The sequence below is a fragment of the Otolemur garnettii genome, unplaced genomic scaffold (assembly GCF_000181295.1).
Source record: "Otolemur garnettii isolate 467f Iridium unplaced genomic scaffold, OtoGar3 scaffold00164, whole genome shotgun sequence".
NCBI lineage: Eukaryota > Metazoa > Chordata > Mammalia > Primates > Galagidae > Otolemur > Otolemur garnettii.
Window position 1 is genome coordinate 2,466,441 of NW_003852559.1, and position 20,228 is coordinate 2,486,668.

At 37.8% G+C, this 20,228-nt stretch overlaps 1 protein-coding gene, 1 long non-coding RNA gene and 1 other non-coding gene across 3 annotated transcripts in view; 1 reads left to right on the forward strand and 2 right to left on the reverse strand.

Moving 5' to 3' along the window:
- The window catches only part of PRSS12 (protease, serine 12), a 69,834-nt gene extending 56,475 nt beyond the window's left edge, over window positions 1-13,359 (forward strand). Inside the window, 2 exon segments of the mRNA XM_003800066.2 lie at window positions 10,081-10,361; window positions 13,052-13,359. Coding sequence (XP_003800114.1) covers window positions 10,081-10,361; window positions 13,052-13,359 — 589 coding nt within the window.
- A 2,134-nt stretch (window positions 13,360-15,493) lies between these two features.
- LOC105888032 lies at window positions 15,494-16,510 on the reverse strand. Its single transcript, XR_001161704.2, has 3 exons — window positions 16,174-16,510; window positions 15,878-15,916; window positions 15,494-15,687 (listed from the first exon to the last, which is right to left on the reverse strand). It is a non-coding gene; the product is annotated as an uncharacterized LOC105888032 (long non-coding RNA).
- LOC111728512 lies at window positions 15,989-16,119 on the reverse strand. Its single transcript, XR_002775782.1, has one exon. It is a non-coding gene; the product is annotated as a small nucleolar RNA SNORA24 (small nucleolar RNA).
- Window positions 16,511-20,228: the final 3,718 nt, after the last annotated feature.

Sequence of the window (20,228 nt, forward strand, 5' to 3'; positions counted from 1 at the left end):
GGGGTGTGAATTTCTTTCATTCACTAGGCCAGTGGTTCTTAACCTATGGGTTGGGACCAATGAAAATACATCCTGCATATCAGATATTTACATTGCAATTCATAACAGTAGCAAAATTATAGTTATGAAGTTGCAACAAAAATAATTTTATGGTTGGGAGTCACCAGAACATGAGGAACTATATTAGGAAGGTTGAGAACCACTGCACTAAGTGGTGGGAATCCACCAAAGGGTTTTGAGCCTTGAAATATGATCAAGGAAGAGTTTTAGGAGATGAGTCATTTGGAGATGTATAGGATAGATCTGAAGGCATAAGATAAAGTTATTAATCTATGGGTCTGTGAATTAGCTTGAAATTATATGAAAAAAATTTCCATATCTGTATACTTATAGACTTTTTCTAGAGTGACTCCAATTGGTGTGTTACCAAGTGGTTAAGACCCACTACGGTAGTAACTGATGGGACCAAGAGACAGATACTTAAATTTATACTTTTCTACTGGAGGGTGACAGTTATAAGACTTTTGTAATAATAGAAATAGTGGAAAAAGAAAGAAGGAAGTGAAGGGAAAGACGCTGTGATGGAAATACGGAGAGTTTGAACAGTGCAACAGAAGACTTGGATCTGTCCTTTAAGACCAAGATGACAATTCCAGCTCCTTCAATTGTTCACTGTCCAGCTTTGCAGAAATGATTTAACCTCTTGCAGCCTCAGTTTACTCATCTGCAAAATGAAGGCAGTCATGTTTCATAGTGACAATCAAATGATCTGGAATATGGGAAAGTATTTTATCAACTGTGGAATTCAAGATAAACACTGGCTATTGTTATGTAGAGTTTCCAAGGGAAGAACTGAACATAAAAGCAAAAGTGGAGAATTGAAAATGATTTTACTTCACTTACTAGTGGAGAAGAATGAGGCGAGAACCTGACAGAGCCTGTTTGGGGGCTCAGAGTTTAGGCAAAGTAACCGGGTATGTTAAGTTTAGATTTTCAGTACTCTTTACCTTTTAAATCTTAGCTAAAAGTTATAGTATCAAGGCTTCAAGGCTTAAAGCAGTGTTTTTTAACCTTTTTTATCTCACGGCACTCTTGGACCTTAAACTTTCGCAGCACACCTAAATTATGCTGATCAAAAAAAAAAAAGTAAAAAATGGAATATACTTACTGTGCTTTGAAGTGCTTTCAAAAATAATGTAATGATCTTTAAAAATTTTTGTGGCACACCTAAGAGCCTTTAAAAATTGCTGGCTTAAAGTATTAGAGTAGGAAGGTTGCTCAAAAAATTATACTTGAGGTTGAAAACTTTGATGTGACCTTTGGGTTTCCTGAAAGGACTCTTTTTACATATTGGATTATTGGATTTATTTATTTACATGTCCATTTCCCCCCTTGGCTTGCTCCTTCTAGATTACTGCGTAAAGTCATCAATTGTCTTATTTGTGTTTAAACACCAGTGTCTACTGTGTTACTCGGCGTTCAGTAGATACTCCTGAATGATTGTTGCATGAAGCAAGTGGGGGCTCAGTTGCCAGATAGCGGATATATTTAAGAATGTTGGACTTCTTAGAGGATAGTGGTATTTTAAACCTAAATGAATAGATAACTACTTCCATATGTCATTTGGAATTTCCTCCCATTATCTTCATAGTTTAAGATAAAGCTAGTTGATTACAGAGCTGAGGCTCAGGTTACGATATGCAGAATTTTGATGAGCTTTGGCTATAATGCAAGATTCTTTTAATGTGAGTAAGAGAAAAAGTGCTTTGCAGATGTGTTGTGTATCCATCTGACTTGGTCTGTAACCTTTCCAGATTTCATGGGCCTCTCGTTTGAGGTGCCTAAGGAGGCTACAACTCACATCTTTATTGCGGTAAGTTTATTAAAAGGCATAGAGCCAGTGACTAGTGATTAGAACAAATTCCAAGTTTTGTTTTTCCAGATTCAGGGACTTGGCTTAACGTAATTCCCTGTTAATCACCAGCAACACTGGAATTTGCAAAAGATAGAAAGTAGTGTAGGAGCAATGTAGTCAGGTTCTGAGAGGTTTTTGCCCTTTTAGATTTCTTACAGAGTAAAAGACACTTTAGTCTCATTTAAGGCCTATGGGTAGGGGACCTGGATTTCATATTTTGAAATTGTCTCTCTGTCCTCTTTTTCTTTCTGTTTGAATGTGTCTGTAATGACTGCTTTGTTGGCTGCCAAACTTCTGTATACATGAAGATTTCTTGTTCTTCAGATCTTCTTTGGTGCCTAATTCTCGCAGTGGTGTTATAGACCAGTGCTCTTGCACAGACATTTCTGGATATTAAGGACTAGGTTGTGATTACTACCTGTGTTTTTTTAATATGAGATGACAGCTTTTCATGTATGTTTATTTGCTTTCACCAAGTAATCACTATTTTATGGAGGGGTTTGGGGTCAACAGATGAAAGCGTCTTGGCTCGAGGAATGAGGAGGCTGGACACAAGAGTCTGTGCTGGGGACTGAGGAACTCTGGGAGGAGCCCTCCCAAGCAAACTTCAGTCCATATTTATTATCATAAAACAGGAAGAAGTAGACTAAAGCTGCTTGTCTGACAGTGGCACTGATTAGGTCAGATGGAATGTCCACCTTTGTTTTTGTAAAACCGCAGACCTTGAGCACAACCTGTCCCTCCAGCATCAAGAGACCTTTGGAGTCTCAAAACTCTTTCCCATAACTGTTAGGCCTGGTACAGCCACACCTCACACGCACATTTTCATTTGAAGTCCAGTTTTCTGATCTCCTGCACATACGTATATAACACGTGCCGTTCTCATTATTCTCTAGGTCTCTGAAGCAGGAAGTGAATCTTATGCTAAAGGCTCAATTTTCCCTATAATTTTATATAACCCTCATATCATAGTAACTAGGAATCATGGCCTGGGGAAGATGAGGTCAAAATGCCGTAATTTCAGGCCCACGAGCCTCAGTGGGCCTTCATATAAAGTAGACGTTTGAAGGGTACTTTGGGGAAGGCGGGCAGAGTTCTAGTAATCTCTTACTATCTCATAGCTATCACATCCTGTGAGGTGTCCAGAACACACTTCCATGCCAATGTAATAACTGAGGTCGTTGGTGAATCACTATTAAAGGCCTATCTCATTTTTCACATTTTTCTTAGTGTTAATTCAATACAGGTTTTGGAATGTAGTATCTTATTGGCAGTGTGAAGGGGAAAAGTGGATAAATTAAGTTGTTTTTTGTACTTGTCCTTCAAATCTTACACAAATGTCTTGCTCTTGCTGTTTTCTATTCTAAACCATAACTACAAGTACCATGAAATGACCTTCCGTCTACAATGCTGCAGCATTATAATGGAAAGAAGAGTTCTTGGTTATTAAGCTAATTCCTTTTAATTGCTTATTCTGATAACACACAGGATTCTGGTGGAATGAATGTACCTAAAACACAGACTTCCTCATTTCGGTAATTCTACTCCAAAATTGATTTGTTCAAGAATATAACTTTATCTGATTTTATCTTTTTGACTTTTTGCCTAGAAATGCCATAGCAGCTGGAAATTGTCAGAGATCACTGCTCTGAAAATCAGAAATATCTAGATCTTTGTACATAGTAAGATGAGTCACAGGGGTAATGAGACTTTCTTTTTTAAACAGAGTATGTTGGGTGCTTGAGGTTAATTTCAGCATGACATAATGTATGATAGAGCAGAGTTCTTAAGAACATGATCTTTGGCGATATACACAATATCACCAGTCATGCTAAAACCATTTTCTGAGTACACACTATACATATATAGTATGCACTATATATATGTATATATGTACATATATATACATATATGCATCTATGTAAGGACTGTGCAAGGTTCTACTGAAGTTACTTCTCCTTAAGCAATTGGAACCATTTACATAGTAACGTCAGTCAACTACTTTTTGAGTTTAATCCAGACAACAGAGAGATGTACACAGGCTGATGTAAAATATTGTTTTCTTGTAGAGATGAATCCATATAGACAACAAACACAAATCTTATGACCCTGCAACTTGAATTAATTCTATTTTTAATTCTATTAAATTTATTGCTATTGTTTTACTTGAACTCCAGAGTCTTAGAGAAACTTGGATGTTGTATTTTAGAAACTGCAGTGTCTCAGATCTCTCTTGCTCAAGCTTGTCTGGGAATTTCATCCAATTTTCATTTGAGGGGGAGTTGAAGTTATTTTGGCAAAGCAAACAACTGAATGATGTGTCAGCCAAAACTTGAAATATTTGTTTTAGAAGCATTTTTGAATATAATCAAGTCTATCAAAATAACAAGAGTTTAACTAGAAAGACCTTAAAATACATTGAAAAAGAGGATTCTTTAATGTGTGTCTTGAGAAGTCTAGAACCATAAAAAAGACTTCCAAACTCCACAGACATATTGGGTACTTCAGCTAAAGTGTTATCCCTGAAGTATATAATCGAATCTACTAGGACAGGTGAAACTTGCAGATAAATACTAGGTTGGAAAACCAATCCAATCTTATGTCTGATGTTCTTCAAATTCCAAACATAAAATCTATTCTTAGGTTTGTAAAATCTTAGTACATTTCAAAAAATCGAGACAACTTTAAAAGTATAGGTACTGATAACTTCCTTTTGACTAGAATCTTGCTATTTGCCTTCTTGATAGGTAAATGTTTTATTTTTATTCTCAGTTGAATATTAGCTCCTGATTGGTGAACATGCTAACTCTGGGGTAAACATGCCCAAATCTACTTGAGCCAAGAAAACAGTATATTAATACATATGAAATGTATATGATTTTTTACATTTTGATACCTATTAGTAATCTCTTAGGGTACTTAGTGCAGCCGTGAAATTCCAGGCATGCAGGGGCAGGAGTTATGCCCATGCCTTTAACAGTCTTTGGTTCAGCAGTTCTCAAGTCTGGCTGTGAATCTGATCTCCCGTGGCCCTATACCAGCCTTACTAACTTACAGTCTCAGACCTTGGGTGGCTTGGACAGTTGTATTCTTAAAAGAGGTAAAGGTGATTTTTATGAACAGCCAGCACTAACAGGAATATTAGATCTTTGTTAAGACTTTTTTATGAAACAGAAACTTTTGTCATGGTATGAGAATTTATGAAATATCTCCTTGGTTTTAGTCAGTTAGAGCTGAGGGGGTGAGTATGTATGTGGACAGGGCTGTCTTCCAAAATAAGTCATTTAACGTACTTTTATTAAGAGCTTTCTCTGTGGCAAGCATGTGTACATGGGTCCTCACCTGTTCCTTGCACTTGAGAAGCCTTTAATCGGGGAGACCTGACATCTTAATAAATTCTAGAAACCGTTATTCATGCTATTAGGGGTGTTCAGAAGAAGGACTGGCTTATTTTCAGGCAGGGCAGGGAAGTAGGAAGAGCTTTTTAGATCTTTGACTTCATCAGGATAAAATCAGCTTTATCATAGGATAGAGGGGATGAATCAAATGATATAGAAAACAGTTTGAATAAAGATACAGGTTTGAAGACACCTCTTCAAGTGGTTTAAATGACAGGAGCATGGTAGCCAGACTGGTATCAGAAAAGTGGACAAGGGCCAGTTCTTAGACAGGTTTGTCATTTAAGAAATTTGAGCTTTATCATGTAGACGAGGGAATCCCTGAAGGGTATTCTGAGGAGTAGTTATAGTATCAGACAGAAACGTCACTCTGGCCGTAGTGTCCAGGATGGGTTGAAAAGTTAAGACTGGAAGCTGCAAGGCCATTTAGGCGACTGCTGCAATAGCTCTGGCATGAAAAAAACACGTTAAGGCAAGATTGTCCAAGACTTTTAACACTGAGATTATGGTCTAACTCCTTGCTTTGCAGTGATGTTTTGTTTCTTTGTTTACTGGTTGAAAACTCAATTTTTATATGTAGAATAGATTTATACAGCCAGTTCAGATGCAAAGATTATTTTACACAGGAAAGTATTGATGTCATAGGCTTAAAAAAAAATGTAATGTAATGTAATTATTTTACAGGATATAAAAAGTTAACATTTGAAGGCAGTGTCTCATAACTCAAGTTTAAGATTTACAAGTAACGTAAGAGACTGTATTAAATAAATATGATAAAATAGAGTCCCTAGTTCATGCAAAACTAATTCCGGAGGCCAGTGCTGTCTGGCAGAAATATAATGTAAGCACAAACACAAAGCATCTATATAACTTTAAACTTTTTAGTAGCCACATTAAAAGATAAAAAACTCAAACAGGTAAAATTAATTTTAATAATATTTTATTTAAACCATATATCTAAAATATAACCATTGCTAAATGCAATTGATAAAAATTAAACACTTTTAATATTCTTACCATCTAGAAAGGCAGTGTATTTTGCATTTGTTTTTCACTGAAATTCTTTAAGCACTTCTCATTTCAGACTAACCACATTTCAAGTGCTAGTTGCTACCATACTAGACAATTGCAGTGTAGCTCTAGATAACTTTCAAAATGCCATTCCAAAGATATATGCAATATTTCAGCAGCACTTTCAAAGATATATTAATAATTATTGATAGAAAGGTTTTAAATCACTTGGCATTTTAACTTAAATACCTAAATATATGGTTAATAAGGCATATTAAATTTTGTTTTTGCTTTTGTTTTTTTTTCTTGAAACAATGTCTTGCTCTGTTACCTGGACTAAGGTGCAGTGGCATCATCGTAGCTCATTACAGTCTCAAACTCCTGGGCCCAAACAATCCTCCTGCCTCAGCCTTCCAAGTAGCTGGGACTACAGGTGTGTGCCACCGTGCCCAGCCAATTATTATTATAATAAATATTATAATTATTATTGTATAAACAAGGTCTTAGTATATTGCCCATGCTGGTCTTAATCTCCTGGCCTCAAGCAATCCTCTCGCTTTGGCCTCCCAAAATGTTGGATTTCAGGTAGGAACCACACCTGGCCAAATATTTATAATATACTAGTGATATTATTACACAGAAAATGGAAGAGAGAATTACTTAAATATTTGATTATTCTCCATGTTTATTACTTTTTGTAGTTTCCTAATCCTTAATTTTACTTAGATTTCGAGGGAATCTACAATCATATTCTCTAGGCACAATATATTAAAAACCTATGAACTTTAAAAATATATGATGATTTAGTATTAAAAATGAGAGTCTAAAATCACCTAAATTATTTGCATTATATATCAGTAGTAGGTGGTTGCATAAGCCAAATCATCTTTATTGCATTGTTTAGATTTTTGAGCTGACATTATTAAGAAAATTATACATACAAGATGGTCAGACTCTGTTTAGGCCTTTTAGAATCTCATAAACTCCAGTAATTTTATAGGAGTAAATAGGAGGTTATATTTTAAATAGAGAGTCACTAGAAAATTTCAAGCTTTTTGAATACCTACAAACTTCAGTCAAAAAATTATGGTGAGAGTTGTTATATATACATACTTTTCCCCTTTAGCAGTCAGATGCCAGCACCAAGTAGGTAAAGAGTTGATAAAATCAGGATTAGAGTTTTGGCAGGTTAAAGTAGGATGGAAAGTTTTTGCATAAGAGTGATTGTGGTAATGGACAGCAGACTCCAAGCCAGTTAAGAGGATAAGTCTTAAGAGAGAGAGTAAAGCTTGGTGGCTCACACTTGTGATCCTAGCACTCTGAGAGGCTGAGGTGGGAGGATCCCTTGAGCTCTGGGGTTCAAGACCAGCTTGAGCAAGATGGAGACCCTGTCTCTACTAAAAATGAAAAGAGTAGGTAGGTGTGATGATGCCACCTGTAGTCCCAGCTACTCAGGAGGCTGAGGCAGGAGAATCACTTACTTGAGAACAGGAGTTTGAGGTTGCTATGAGGTAGACTGAGGCCATAGCACTCTACCGAGGGCAACCGAGTGAGACTCTGTTTAAAAAAAAAAAAGTGAGATTGAAATGTAAAATTAGTGGAATCAAAGGATTGAAATCTGGTGGGGATGGAGAATGTAGAACTGTAAAGATAGATGGTAATAGACAAAGTTTGAGATGCTTGAAATCAAGCTTTCCTAAGTGCATAGTACTTGTGAATACGAGGTCTAAAGGGAGAGGACATAAAGTGGAGGATACACTCGTTGCAAGTAAGTTAAGGAACTAAAAGAGAAAAGTATTGGAATTGAGTTATTCATATTTTTGTAAGTACTGGTAGAGGGGAAGACAATGAACATGGTGCTACAGTTTTCAGTGGGAGAGGAAGTAACCAGGGGATGGGTTGGGTCCTGTACTCTAGGTCATTGGCTGTCAACTGGGGACATTCTGCCCCCCAGGGGACATTTGATAATGTCAGAAGACATTTTTGGTCATCACAACTGGGATTGGAGGGTGCATATTACTAGCATCTAGTGAATAGGGGCTAGGGATGCTTCCAAACACCTAGCATTGCATAGGACAGCCCCTCACAACAAATATTACCTAGCCCACAATGTCAACAGTGAGGAGGCTGAGAAATCCTGCTTTGTGGATGCAGCAGAATCTAGGTATGTTGGTTGACGAACAGGTAAAGAATTATCAATTAAGTATTGTGTCTCCATTTTAATTGTACAATGCAGCAGCGCCCGTAGTTCAGTGGGTAGGGTGCCAGCCATATAGACGGAAGCTGGGTTCATATAAACGGAGGCTGGCGGGTTCGATGTCCTCTGCTGGGCCAGCTAAAACAACGACAACTGCAACAACAACCAAAAAAATAGCCAGGTGTTGTGGCAGGCACCTGTAGTCCCAGCTACTTGGGAGGCTGACACAAGAGAATCATTTAACTCCAAGAGTTTGAGGTTGCTGTGTGCTATGATGCCATAGCACTCTACCCAGGGTGACAGCTTGAGACTCTGTCTCAAAAAAATAAATAAATAAATAAATTGTATAATGTCTTCTAAAAATATATACATTAAAAATATATGAGTAGTGCTAAGTTACAAACATCTGACTGACATACAACTTGGATTTAGGAACAGATGCTATTACAGCAAATCCCTGAGATACAAACATTTGATCAATGTATGACCCATATATGAGCAGAGGCTACTATAGGTAATAGGTAAATCTATCTGTTTCAACTTATGTACAAATTCAATTTAAGAACCACAGAACCTATCTCGTTCATAATCCAGGGACCGCCTATACATTCATTCCTTTACTAAGTCAAATATCTGTTACATTTCTACTTAATGGGGCATCACTACTCTAGGTGTTTAAGAGTAAATAGATAAAGATCCTTGAACTGGAATACCTTTTATTCAAGCAGAGGGAAGAAAGAGAATAATAAACATAACAAATAGTAAATTAAGCAGTTTGTTATAAAGTGGTGCTAAAAAGAGGAAAAGTACAGCAGATTAAGGATATTGGGAGTGGTGGGGATGGGAAGAGAAGGTGGGTTGCGATTTTAAATGTAAGGGTGTCAAAGTAAGCCTCACTAAGGTGATATCTGACCAAAGGTTTAAAGAGGTAAAAGAATAGAATGAGTAAGTATTGATCTGCAAATACAGTTTGGGTTTGCATTTGGTTCACAGGAAGGGGGAGTAGTTCAAGGTGTCTGCTAGAAATATGTTAAGTGCTTTCAGGGATAGGGATCAGACAGGGTTTCTGCCCTCATGGAGCTTCCTAACAAACTAAATGACAGAAAAATGAAGACAACAAACACAGTAATTTTGCCCACACTAATTGTTACTGTTTTCTTTTTCATTTGGTAGTCAATGACAGATCAATGATTACTCCTTATTTTCTACTCCTCCACCATATTTGCTCCTTCTGAGAAAATAGAATTAAATCAGTGGTTCTCAATAATGCTGCAATGTATTTACATTGTTAAAAAGGGGTCGCAACCCACAGGTTGAGAACGGCTGACTTAAATGGTAACTTAGATTACACAGTGAAATGAATGAAGTCATGAGGTGATAACAATGACTTTGGAGTAGAAGACCAAGAGAAGTGGATCAGACAAATGGAAAGAAAGGTTAAATGTACAAGAGGAGCTAATGATTTGGAAAGAAAGGCTAACAGTATCTCCATTAGCCTTTAAAAACTGCCCATTTTCATGATCTGAAACAGTCTCTCGCTTTGTCCTTTTGCCTGTTAGATATGGTAACAGCACTAAGAACTATGCTGTTCGAGTTGGAGATTATCATACCCTGGTGCCGGAGGAGTTTGAAGAAGAAATTGGTATTCAACAAATTGTGGTCCACCAGGAGTATCGCCCAGACAGCAGTGACTATGACATTGCCCTGGTTAGATTACAAGGACCAGAAGAGCAATGTGCCAGATTTAGCAGCCATGTTTTGCCAGCCTGTTTACCACTCAGGAGAGAGAGGCCACAGAAAACAGCTTCCAATTGTTACATAACAGGATGGGGTGATACAGGTAATGTAAATAATACAAAGGAATAAATGAGGAAGGCCTGGCACTTCCTTATGTTGGTATTATCTGCACATTTGCATGTGCAGTGGGTAGTAAGTCCTTATAAAGGGGTTTAGGTTTAGCGGTTTGGAAACCACCAAGCGTGAAATGCTTGCATGTAATCTGGCTTCATAGCCTGAGGGTATTTTTGGTTCCATTTAGAACTGTAGCACCACTGGGCACAGTGGTTTCCACCTGTAATCCCCCGGGACTTTGGGAGGCCAAGGCAGAATTGCTTGAGGCCAGGAGTTGGAGACTAGCCTAGGCAATATCTTGAGATGACATTTCCACAAAAAGAAAAAATATATTTAGCCAAGTGTGGCGGGTGCTTGTAGTTCCAGCTACTGGGAGGCTGGGGCAGGAGGATCTTGAGCCCAGCAGTTTAAGGCTGCAGTGAGCTATGAATACACAATTGCACTCATTTTAACCTGGGTGACAGAGTGAGAATTTGTCTCTTGAAAAAAAGAAAAGAATCTTAGGTAGCTCAAACCCAGAGAAATCAATTGCCTATGGAATCTAGAGGTAGGGAATCTTCTATTCACTGTTAGTTCCCCAGACTAGGGAGGGGGATAAAGGAAGATAGTTAAGAACCTACTCCAAGACTTGGGCTTGGCAGTCTACATTTAACTTAATTATTTTTTAGTCTGTGCTTTTCCAGATGACTTTGATGTAGCTGGACCAGCTAAAGGGCTTTGGTGTTTGATAGTTTGTTTCTGTGGAATGGAGCCCTTTATCAAACTTAAATCTAATAGAGATTCCTATAGAACAAAGGCAGAGCTGCTGAGGTTGAAGTGGAGCTGAGGTTGGAGTGAAACTCCTATTTCTTTCACCCTCCCTCCCATTGTCACCTTGCAACCCCTAAACAAGACAGTTTAGTTATGCTGTACTCAGGGGAAGACAGCTTCCTGCATTATTGGGCAGTAGAGTTAAACCAACATATCCAGGCTACTTGCTTGCTCAGGATGGGTCTTGAAATAGACCTATGTCTTACCTGTATTAGATGTTTCAATTAAAAAATGAGTATTGAATAAGAAACGATAGGTTTGTTGCTCTCCATTAAAAATAATTACACTGATAACTGTATTCTTGAAGTGTCAAACAAGTATTTTCCACCAGTGATAATAACATCAGTAAGGTTTTAGTTAGTAAAGGCATCTTAGTGTTTATTTTATCTCAAACCACACTAACGCTGGGCTTCTGACTTATATATTTCATAGCAGCAACATGTAGAACATCTATAGCAGATACAGAATACTAAAAAAATATGGGGGCCTTATCCTGGCTTAAACTGGAAAAAATTTAAGAAGAAAGGGAAACACTCCTCAATGATATAATAAAATTAGGATGAATGCCTTCTTGGTATACTATGTTGATCCATGAAGCACATCAATCCCCTGAGAAGGATTAAGGTTACTTCATAAGGGTTTAGTCATCTTCCTTTGGACATCACACATAGACATGACCAAGGAAGCACATTTTATGTTATTTATTATGGGTTACTTATTCTACTTCAGTGAATAGGATCAGAGAATGCTGGTGGAATCTATACCCTAAAAAAGGGTATCATGGAAGACATACACATCCATATATATTTCAGCCACTCAACAAGAATGAATGGCTTACCAACAATCAGGTGGTAAAATTTAAGCCTGTGTATATACCAGAAAGTCTGTACAATGTTCAATTTCTGAATCACCCTTATACAATACCATGTTCCTTATTTAGGACAGACAATGCCACCTTGTATGCTTACATATAATTGCCATTTATAATTAATCCTGCAATTAAATGAAGTAGAAGAATCTCACATGAATTGATAGAGCACTAAACCAGCATGCATTCTCAATTTTTAAATATACAAATACTGAAGTCTGCACAAACATGCTTTCTTTAAATTATCTTTGTTTATGTTAACTAATGTTACTCATTATTCCTCATGGGGGCAGCAGCTCACACCTGTATCCTCAAACTCTGGGAGGCCCCAGTGGGAGGATTGCTTGAGGTCAGGAGTTTGAGATCAGCCTGAGCAAGAGGAAGATCCTATCTCTATTAAGAATAGAAAAATTATAAATGCATCAATGTACAAAGTTATGATTTAATAAAAAAAAAATCAAAAAATAAAAATAGAAAAATTAGAGCGGCACCTGTGGCTCAGTGAGTAGGGCAACTGCAACAAAAATAGCCAGGGAGTGAGGCTGAGGTAAGAGAATCACCTAAGCCCAAGAAGCTGGAGGATGCTGTGAGCTGTGATGCTACAGCACTCTACCTAGGGCGACAAAATGAAACTGTCTTTAAAAAAAAAAAAAAAGAAAGAAAAATTAGCTGGGCATGATGGTTATTTTTAGGTCCGGGTTCTCTGGAGGGGGAGACAGGACTGCTTGAGCCCAGGAGTTTGAGATTGCTTGTGAGCTAGCACTCTGCCCAGGGTGACAAAACAAAATTTTTTTTTCAGTACTTAGAAACAAATTAGTGAAGAGTAAGAGTTACGGTGTCAACATTCCAAAAGGCAGCTAAGGTCATGTTATCATTTATAACTTTCACCCATTTTAAACTACTATAGATTATTTTTATTTAAGACTTAAGTGTTCATTAACTGTTAAATGCTGTGATCCCTAACTTATCCATTGACTAATTCAGATGTTTAATTTGAGTAGGACGGGCATATTCAAGGACACTACAACAAGCAGCCATCCCCTTACTTCCTAAGAGGTTTTGTGAAGAACGTTACAAAGGTCGGTTTACAGGTAGAATGCTCTGTGCTGGAAACCTCCAGGAACACAAACGTGTGGACAGCTGCCAGGGAGACAGCGGAGGACCACTCATGTGTGAACGGGCTGGGACCAGTTGGGTGGTGTATGGGGTGACCTCCTGGGGATATGGCTGTGGAGTCAAAGATTCTCCTGGTGTTTATACCAAAGTCTCAGCCTTTGTACCTTGGATAAAAAGTGTCACCAAACTATAATTCTTCATGGAAACCTTAGAGCGAATAGTACTTAAACTGATTGAACTTTTAATTTCCACTATGGACAGACTGCCAGAGATTGACAACTAATGGGGATTGAGATCCTTTGCTTCATGTTGTGATAAAAATTGTGTACCTTAAAAAAAAAAATTGTGTACCTTTTGCTGCTTTTGAGAGAATGTGATGTGAACATTTTGGTTAAGATACCTCAGTGTAGTATCAGTTATCCTTAATTAGGATTGTTGTCTACCCAAATTTCACTGGAGACTAAAATTATTCTCATTTGAGCCTTATTTATCTATTTCTCATCCTTCTCCAGAAGGTATTCTATATTCATTCTGCAATATGACTATTTTACAATTTATCTGGATTGGGAACTCCATATAATTTAATCAATCATGGTACTATGTCTATCAATTTATAGTAAATGCCCATTATTTGACATATATGTAAAAAACTTTACTATATTTAGGAGTGGAATTATTTCCTATTGATGCTTACATCTTTTAAAAAAAGACATCTTCATTCATCATCACCTTTGTAGCCTTTGTCAACTGAGGAAATCAAGGAGCAAGAAATCCCATAAAATACTTCCAGAATAGGTATCACTAAGCCACAAGGGTATTTGCCTGTTAAGACACATTCCCAAATGAAATGACTTAGTTTACCTTGTTAAGTACCAAGCTACAAAAACATAGCAAGACCTCACCTGTAAAAAAAAATTATGCTTCTATGCTGTGTATGAACTACTAGTTGGATATACAACCAATTTTGTCCAACATGCTAACGCTATCTAATCACTTTTTTAGCAATCTCTCTACACTTTTCAATTTAGTGTAGAATAAGAAATGTTTTTTCCTTAGCACCATGCTCCATGACTCTGGTTAAGAGTGCCATCTATTGAAATATTCCTGTAACTGGTTTTATGTATACCTGTGGGTTTTCCAAAAATAAACTGATACAACCCAATCACAAAATACTACTAACTGAAAATTCAGTAGTACATTCCTGGTCTATGTATGTGAGAGTTTTAGAATAACCATGTCAATCCACTTGACACATACACCAATAATAGCATACGCCAGGCTCTGCATCAGATGTTTAGACCTCACTATTTGTAAGTCCAGTAAGGTTTTACAATAGAAAAAACAGACTTACTTTAGATCATGGGGAGACAATTCGAGAAAATTTGATTCCAAACTCCAGGAAAAGGAGTCTCAACGCTAGCAAGTTCTTCCACCCAGTGGTAGGGGACAGCTGCTTATTCTGTGTATTTACACAACATTCTTGGTAGTAATGCACAATCTTTGCTCAAGTATAACAGGCACACTCAAGATAAATAACACTTCCACACATGAATCCTTCCTCGAATGATAAGTAGCATAACAGGGGAAGAGGTTAACATGAACTCTAGGATAGTTATAATCCTGCCACGAAGTAACTTTGCCAGTTTCCTTTCTGCATCAAATAATGCTTTTTGTAATTTCCAATTTGTAAAAACTGGTGCAAACCTAAAGGTGCTTTATAGGTCTGCTCTGCAGATTTGTGATGCTGTCAGGCAGAACAGCATTAAAATTTTTCTAAAAAGCTCATGATTTTGATACTTTTAAAGCAGCGTTTAGATGAGAAGTGCTACATATGGTAAGCACTTGCACGAGCACTAGGGGGAAAAATGTGCAATACAGGTGAGAAAATCTTTACTGAAACTCTCAGGCTGCCCTGGCACATTGCCAGTACAAACCAAATCTTTATGATTAAGTCGACGGGCAAACCTCTAAGAGGCAGTACACGGGCAGTCTGCTCAATCTTGAAATATTACATTAACGTGATTTTATCATAGCCAATTTTGTCATGTGACTTTTTAAAGGTAAAACGTTAGTGCACATTTGTGTAAATAAAGTGTGTAACTTTTCTCCTTGTAGAGTTGCCTGAACGTTTTGTGTGGTTGTCTGCTCCCTCCCTTGGGGTTAACTTGTAATTTTTATGGATTAACTTTTTCCAAATGCTGTTATAACCTTACAGCAGCACGCATTCATGCCACTTGCACACATCCTCACAACAGTTCACAGGAGGTATTCTGTTCACTATTTTTAGCCACCTTTTTGCCTATTAATCACAGTCAAGAACCGCTGAGTTTCCACGTGAGTTGAGCATTTTATTCATTATCAAAGAATCCCTCCTAAAAACTCTGGCCTATATTTAAAATTGGTGCCCTGATAGTTTCCAGATTATTGGAAACACCCATTCCTCCAAATACGATTGGAAAATATAGGAATCCACTGCAGGATACTGCATAGGACTTCATCCACGATCATTTCGGACTGATACCTGCAAGAGAAGAATAACCGGCATTATAAAACTCGGATCCTTGTACTTACCTCACTGTTCTGAGATTTCATCAGCAAATTTAGTTGGTCTAAAAATTACAAAATGCCAGCAGAACAGGACGTTACCGTTCCCAATTCTTAGCGCTAGAGGGCTTTCAAATTAGCTCCTAAGTACGAAAAGGAAAACATACCTTTATCTTTCCACCATCAATCGGAACAAACGCAGCTTCCTAGAAAGATTTAAACAACAGCTTTAAAAAGTTTACCCAATAACCGGCACTCTTCGGATTTTTAACAACATAGAATGTTACTTGTGCAAGTCAGAATCTGATACCAATTAAATGGTGACAGCTTTGCCAATAAACAAGAATATGCTCTTCCATGGCTAGGAAGGGAGACTGCCACAGTTGACAGGTCCCAAAGACACATGGAGATTCACAATTCAAAACCGAATGAGCAGGCAGGCACAACTTACGATCTCACTCACCATCCGGACGGAACTGGCGGTTTTCACAGACAGTGGAATTAAGACGACCACATGACCTTGACGGTGGAACTAATAACTTTGTCAACCATAGTCACCAGGTGCATGGGATCTTTTCCCGCTGGGGGCCATGGCGTACTGAGGCTTAGGGCCCAGGGCTGCACGTGGCTGTCCCGTGACCTAATGAAAATCTAAGTCCGTTTAAGTTTGCAAACCTAAAGGTTTTCAAAGCTGACTCTGATCTACCAATACAACAAGATCTCTGAATCCCTAGTTAAGTCAGTAAATTTTGTCCCAATTATCATTTTAGCACACAAGACACAAAAACGGACCCACCAGTCCAACGCCTCCCGATGTAAAAGGCTGAATGCTTCAGCGCACGCGCTCTTATAGAGGTGATGACGCTAATCCGGGGGACGTGCCTCGAGGGGCGGGGCCTTACGTTATCTCACCCTCAGTTTCGCCCCTCCCCAGCTACGCCATGGCCCCACCCCTTCCGTTGGGCCAGCTGTAACCGGAAGGCCCGCCTCTTCTCACGGTTTCTGAGCTCCTTTCCCCGCCCATCGTCGAGCGCTAAGCCGGTCTTTTCGCGCTGAGTCCTGACGCATGCGTATACCCGAGAACCAAAAACATTCTGGTGATGCGGTGAAAACCTGACTTTCTGTCGCCTGCTGGCTGAACGCTGCGTGAAGACTGTGGCTTACTGTTAAATCTAGGATAGTTGTTTTAGTTTAGTCTTGTTACAGAAACACAAGATTTGACAGTTTTCTGCTGCTTAATCTTTTGGTAGGTTAATTTCAAACTAGCTGATTTTTTTGTCTCCTTGCAATGAGCTGTCCGTGACTTTTATCTTCCTTTGGAAGTGCTGTTTCCGAAGCGCTGGTGGCAGTGGTCTGCTCTCAGGGTTTTGTTTTTTATTCTTGTCTAATCTGTTTGGAGTATTTGCCCTGAGTACTGACAGGCTCTTTAAACCATTCGGTAAGCGCAATGTTAGAAAAAGGGAAGGACGGTGCGCTTAGGGAGACCCGGTTACGTGCGTCTGTGCGCGTTCCCGGCATTGTGGTCTAACCCACAGACTTTTGCGGACGTCGGGACACTTTTGGACTTCTGTGACTCTCAAAAGCGGAACGTCTGGTTCTAAATTCCCCTTATGTACGATTCTTTGAGGGTGCAATTAAAGAAAGTAGAGCTACTGCCCTTGTAGATTTCCTAACGTTTAGAAATAGTTTTAGTCTTACACGTGTGCTTATTAAATAACACTAAATGTGTTTTCTGTTCTGATTTTTATTTTCCTGGCACATTGTAGTAATTATTGTCAGGGAAACAGTGACGATCCACAGAAACGTCATGTAGTCATTACGTACGTCTTTTGAACACTGAATTTATTTACAGCCAAAAAATGTTATGGTTAGGATTGGAATGCACAAGTTTATAGAGAAGATAACTTATTATTTTTTTTATTTCAGGTTAATGTGAAGGTACAAACAACTAGGTTACAATATTTGCCTTTGTTAGGTAGAATCTCTCTTGTAGTTGTGTCCCGCACCCAATAGGTGTGCCATATACCTTTAACAGTAATGTGCCCTTTATGTGGGAGCACCCCCATCCTCTCCTCTCCTCCCCACTCTTTAATTATAACTTAAAGTCCCCATCCCTAAATACGATCACATTCATAGGTACTGGAGATTAGGACTTCAACATGAATTTTAGGAGCATAATTCAGCCTGTAACACTATTTATTTATGTTAAACTATGGTAATATCTTACCAAAGAAATTGAATGTTTCCATTGGCTTACAGAGTTACAACAATGAACATCAAAAGTGGGAGTTAGTGTGTGCGTACCGTGTGTACATCTTGGCTTTTGACAAGACCTTTGTGATTCATCTGAAATCTTAGACTTAAAAACTAGGCTTAAAAGTTATTCCCTTTTCTACCCATTTTGTTTATGCTTTTTTCTCTATCTTGAATGCCTATCTTGACTCAGCTTTCAAAGATTTGCTCTAATTTCACTTGTTCTATGAAAATTTTCATTACTGCAACTGGATTTGTTTTTTTCCTTTTTTGACATACTATAGTACTAACCGCCGTTTTTCTTGTGGTATGTTTATTACAGACTTCTTGAGGTAAAAGGACTATGTCGAACCCTTACTTGAAGTGCCCAGCAGAAGGGCTTGCACTAAATGAGTGCTCAGTTGCATTTTTCAATGCTTTCAGGTACTCACATATTTCTGAAATTGGAAAGGTTTTATATTTATTTTAAGAAGCCGTTTTTTCTCTAGGACGTGGAATTTAATCCCCCTTCCTGATCTCAGCACCAAATTTACTGTGGGCCTTGCATGGTAACTTGCCATCAAAGGGTACAGTAAGGAAAAGGGGGAGAAAGCTTAACTTTATAGTTGTGGAAAGGGTCAAACACTACCTAGTCTAGGTGATCCTTATTAACATCAGCCGTAAGTCATGTAGGGTGTACTCGGATACAATGTGATATGGTCATTTCACCTCGCCTTTCTCTGTGCTGTTCTTCCTTAAAGCCCATACCTCAGTCTGACCATGAAAAAAAAGATCAGATAAAATCAAATTGACAGACATTTTACAAATTACCTAACCAGTATTCAAAATTGTCTTGCTCACAAAAAACAAGACAAGGCTGAGAAATTGTCATACTAGAGGAGATGATAGTAATGAGTAACATGTAATGTGATATGCTGGATGTTGTCCTCAAGCAGAAAAAGGATATCAATGGAAAACCAGTGAATCTGAATAAAGTGCAGAATTTAGTTAACAGTAATGTACCAATATTCATTTCTTAGTTGTGACAGATAAAGATGTTAAAAAAGGGAAGTGGGATGAGGGGAGTGTATAAAAATCCCCATTCCATTTTGGCAACTTTTCTGTAAATCTAAAACTTTAAAGTTTAATTTAGAAAAGATATCCTAACTTTATAGTTCATTGTATTTTCATTTTAGGACAAAGTAGTACTTCAGTAACAATTTTATATACTGTGAGTATAAAAGTTTTGGCTGAGGTGACAATAATAAATGTGTGGGGATTTGAGATCAAATCCAATGAATTTAGCTACTATTCAAACCAAGGCTTTGAGCATTAGGATATTCAGGCGAGACAATGGGCTAATATGTACATAGAAGAATTAAAAAGTGATTGTTGAATAAAGGTTAGTTTGAGAATTTTAAAAGTAGTGTGCAAGTCAAATCTGTTAGATAAGATGATGGCAGGCAGTATTTTAACTCTTCATTTTTATGTAGGCTGAACGGTTTTTTGTAGAATACTCATTGTACAAGACATTGGGGATTCAGAGGGGTGAGGGCGGGAGGGGGTGGATGGTGAGAAATTACTTAATGGGTACAAAGTATTATATATTATTTGAGTACTGAATACACTAAAAGCCCAGACTTTGCTATGCAATATATCCACATAATAAAATTGCATTTGTACCCCCTTAAATGTATGCAAATTAAAAAATTACAATATTCATTCCTCAACGGCGCTTCTCCTTTTATCCTTTTGTGATTTTAGTATAGAAACAGATTTAACATATGATTGTATGTCTCATGAATGCTCAGATACATGGGAGAAAATAAAGTCAGGAAATAGCCTGTAGACTTATTTTTATCTTAAAATACTTAGGGAACCTAAACTTTTAGTGAGTATGTACTAACAGTGTGATACTGCTGCTAAAAAATTTTGTCTTGCTGTAATGATAAAAACTTAATGTTCTGAAGGGAGAAGATGAGAGTCCTACTCTATACTGGAATATTCTTTTTTCTTTTCTTTCTTTCTTTACTTATTTATTTAAGTTTTTCTTCTTGGTTCTGTATGGAATATTCTTTTTAGTTCTGAACACCTTGTTCAGTTGTTAAACATTTATTAGACTCTAGCAAATGTTTATTGAGCAGACATGGCCCTTGCCTCAAGATTTTAGAATAGAATTGAGTAACTTATAGTTAGTAATATCACAATATTTTCCAAATTATTCAAAACTCAAAGCAAAGAAATTAGTTTTGACTTCCCTCCATCCTCTATTTTCAGTATTTAGTA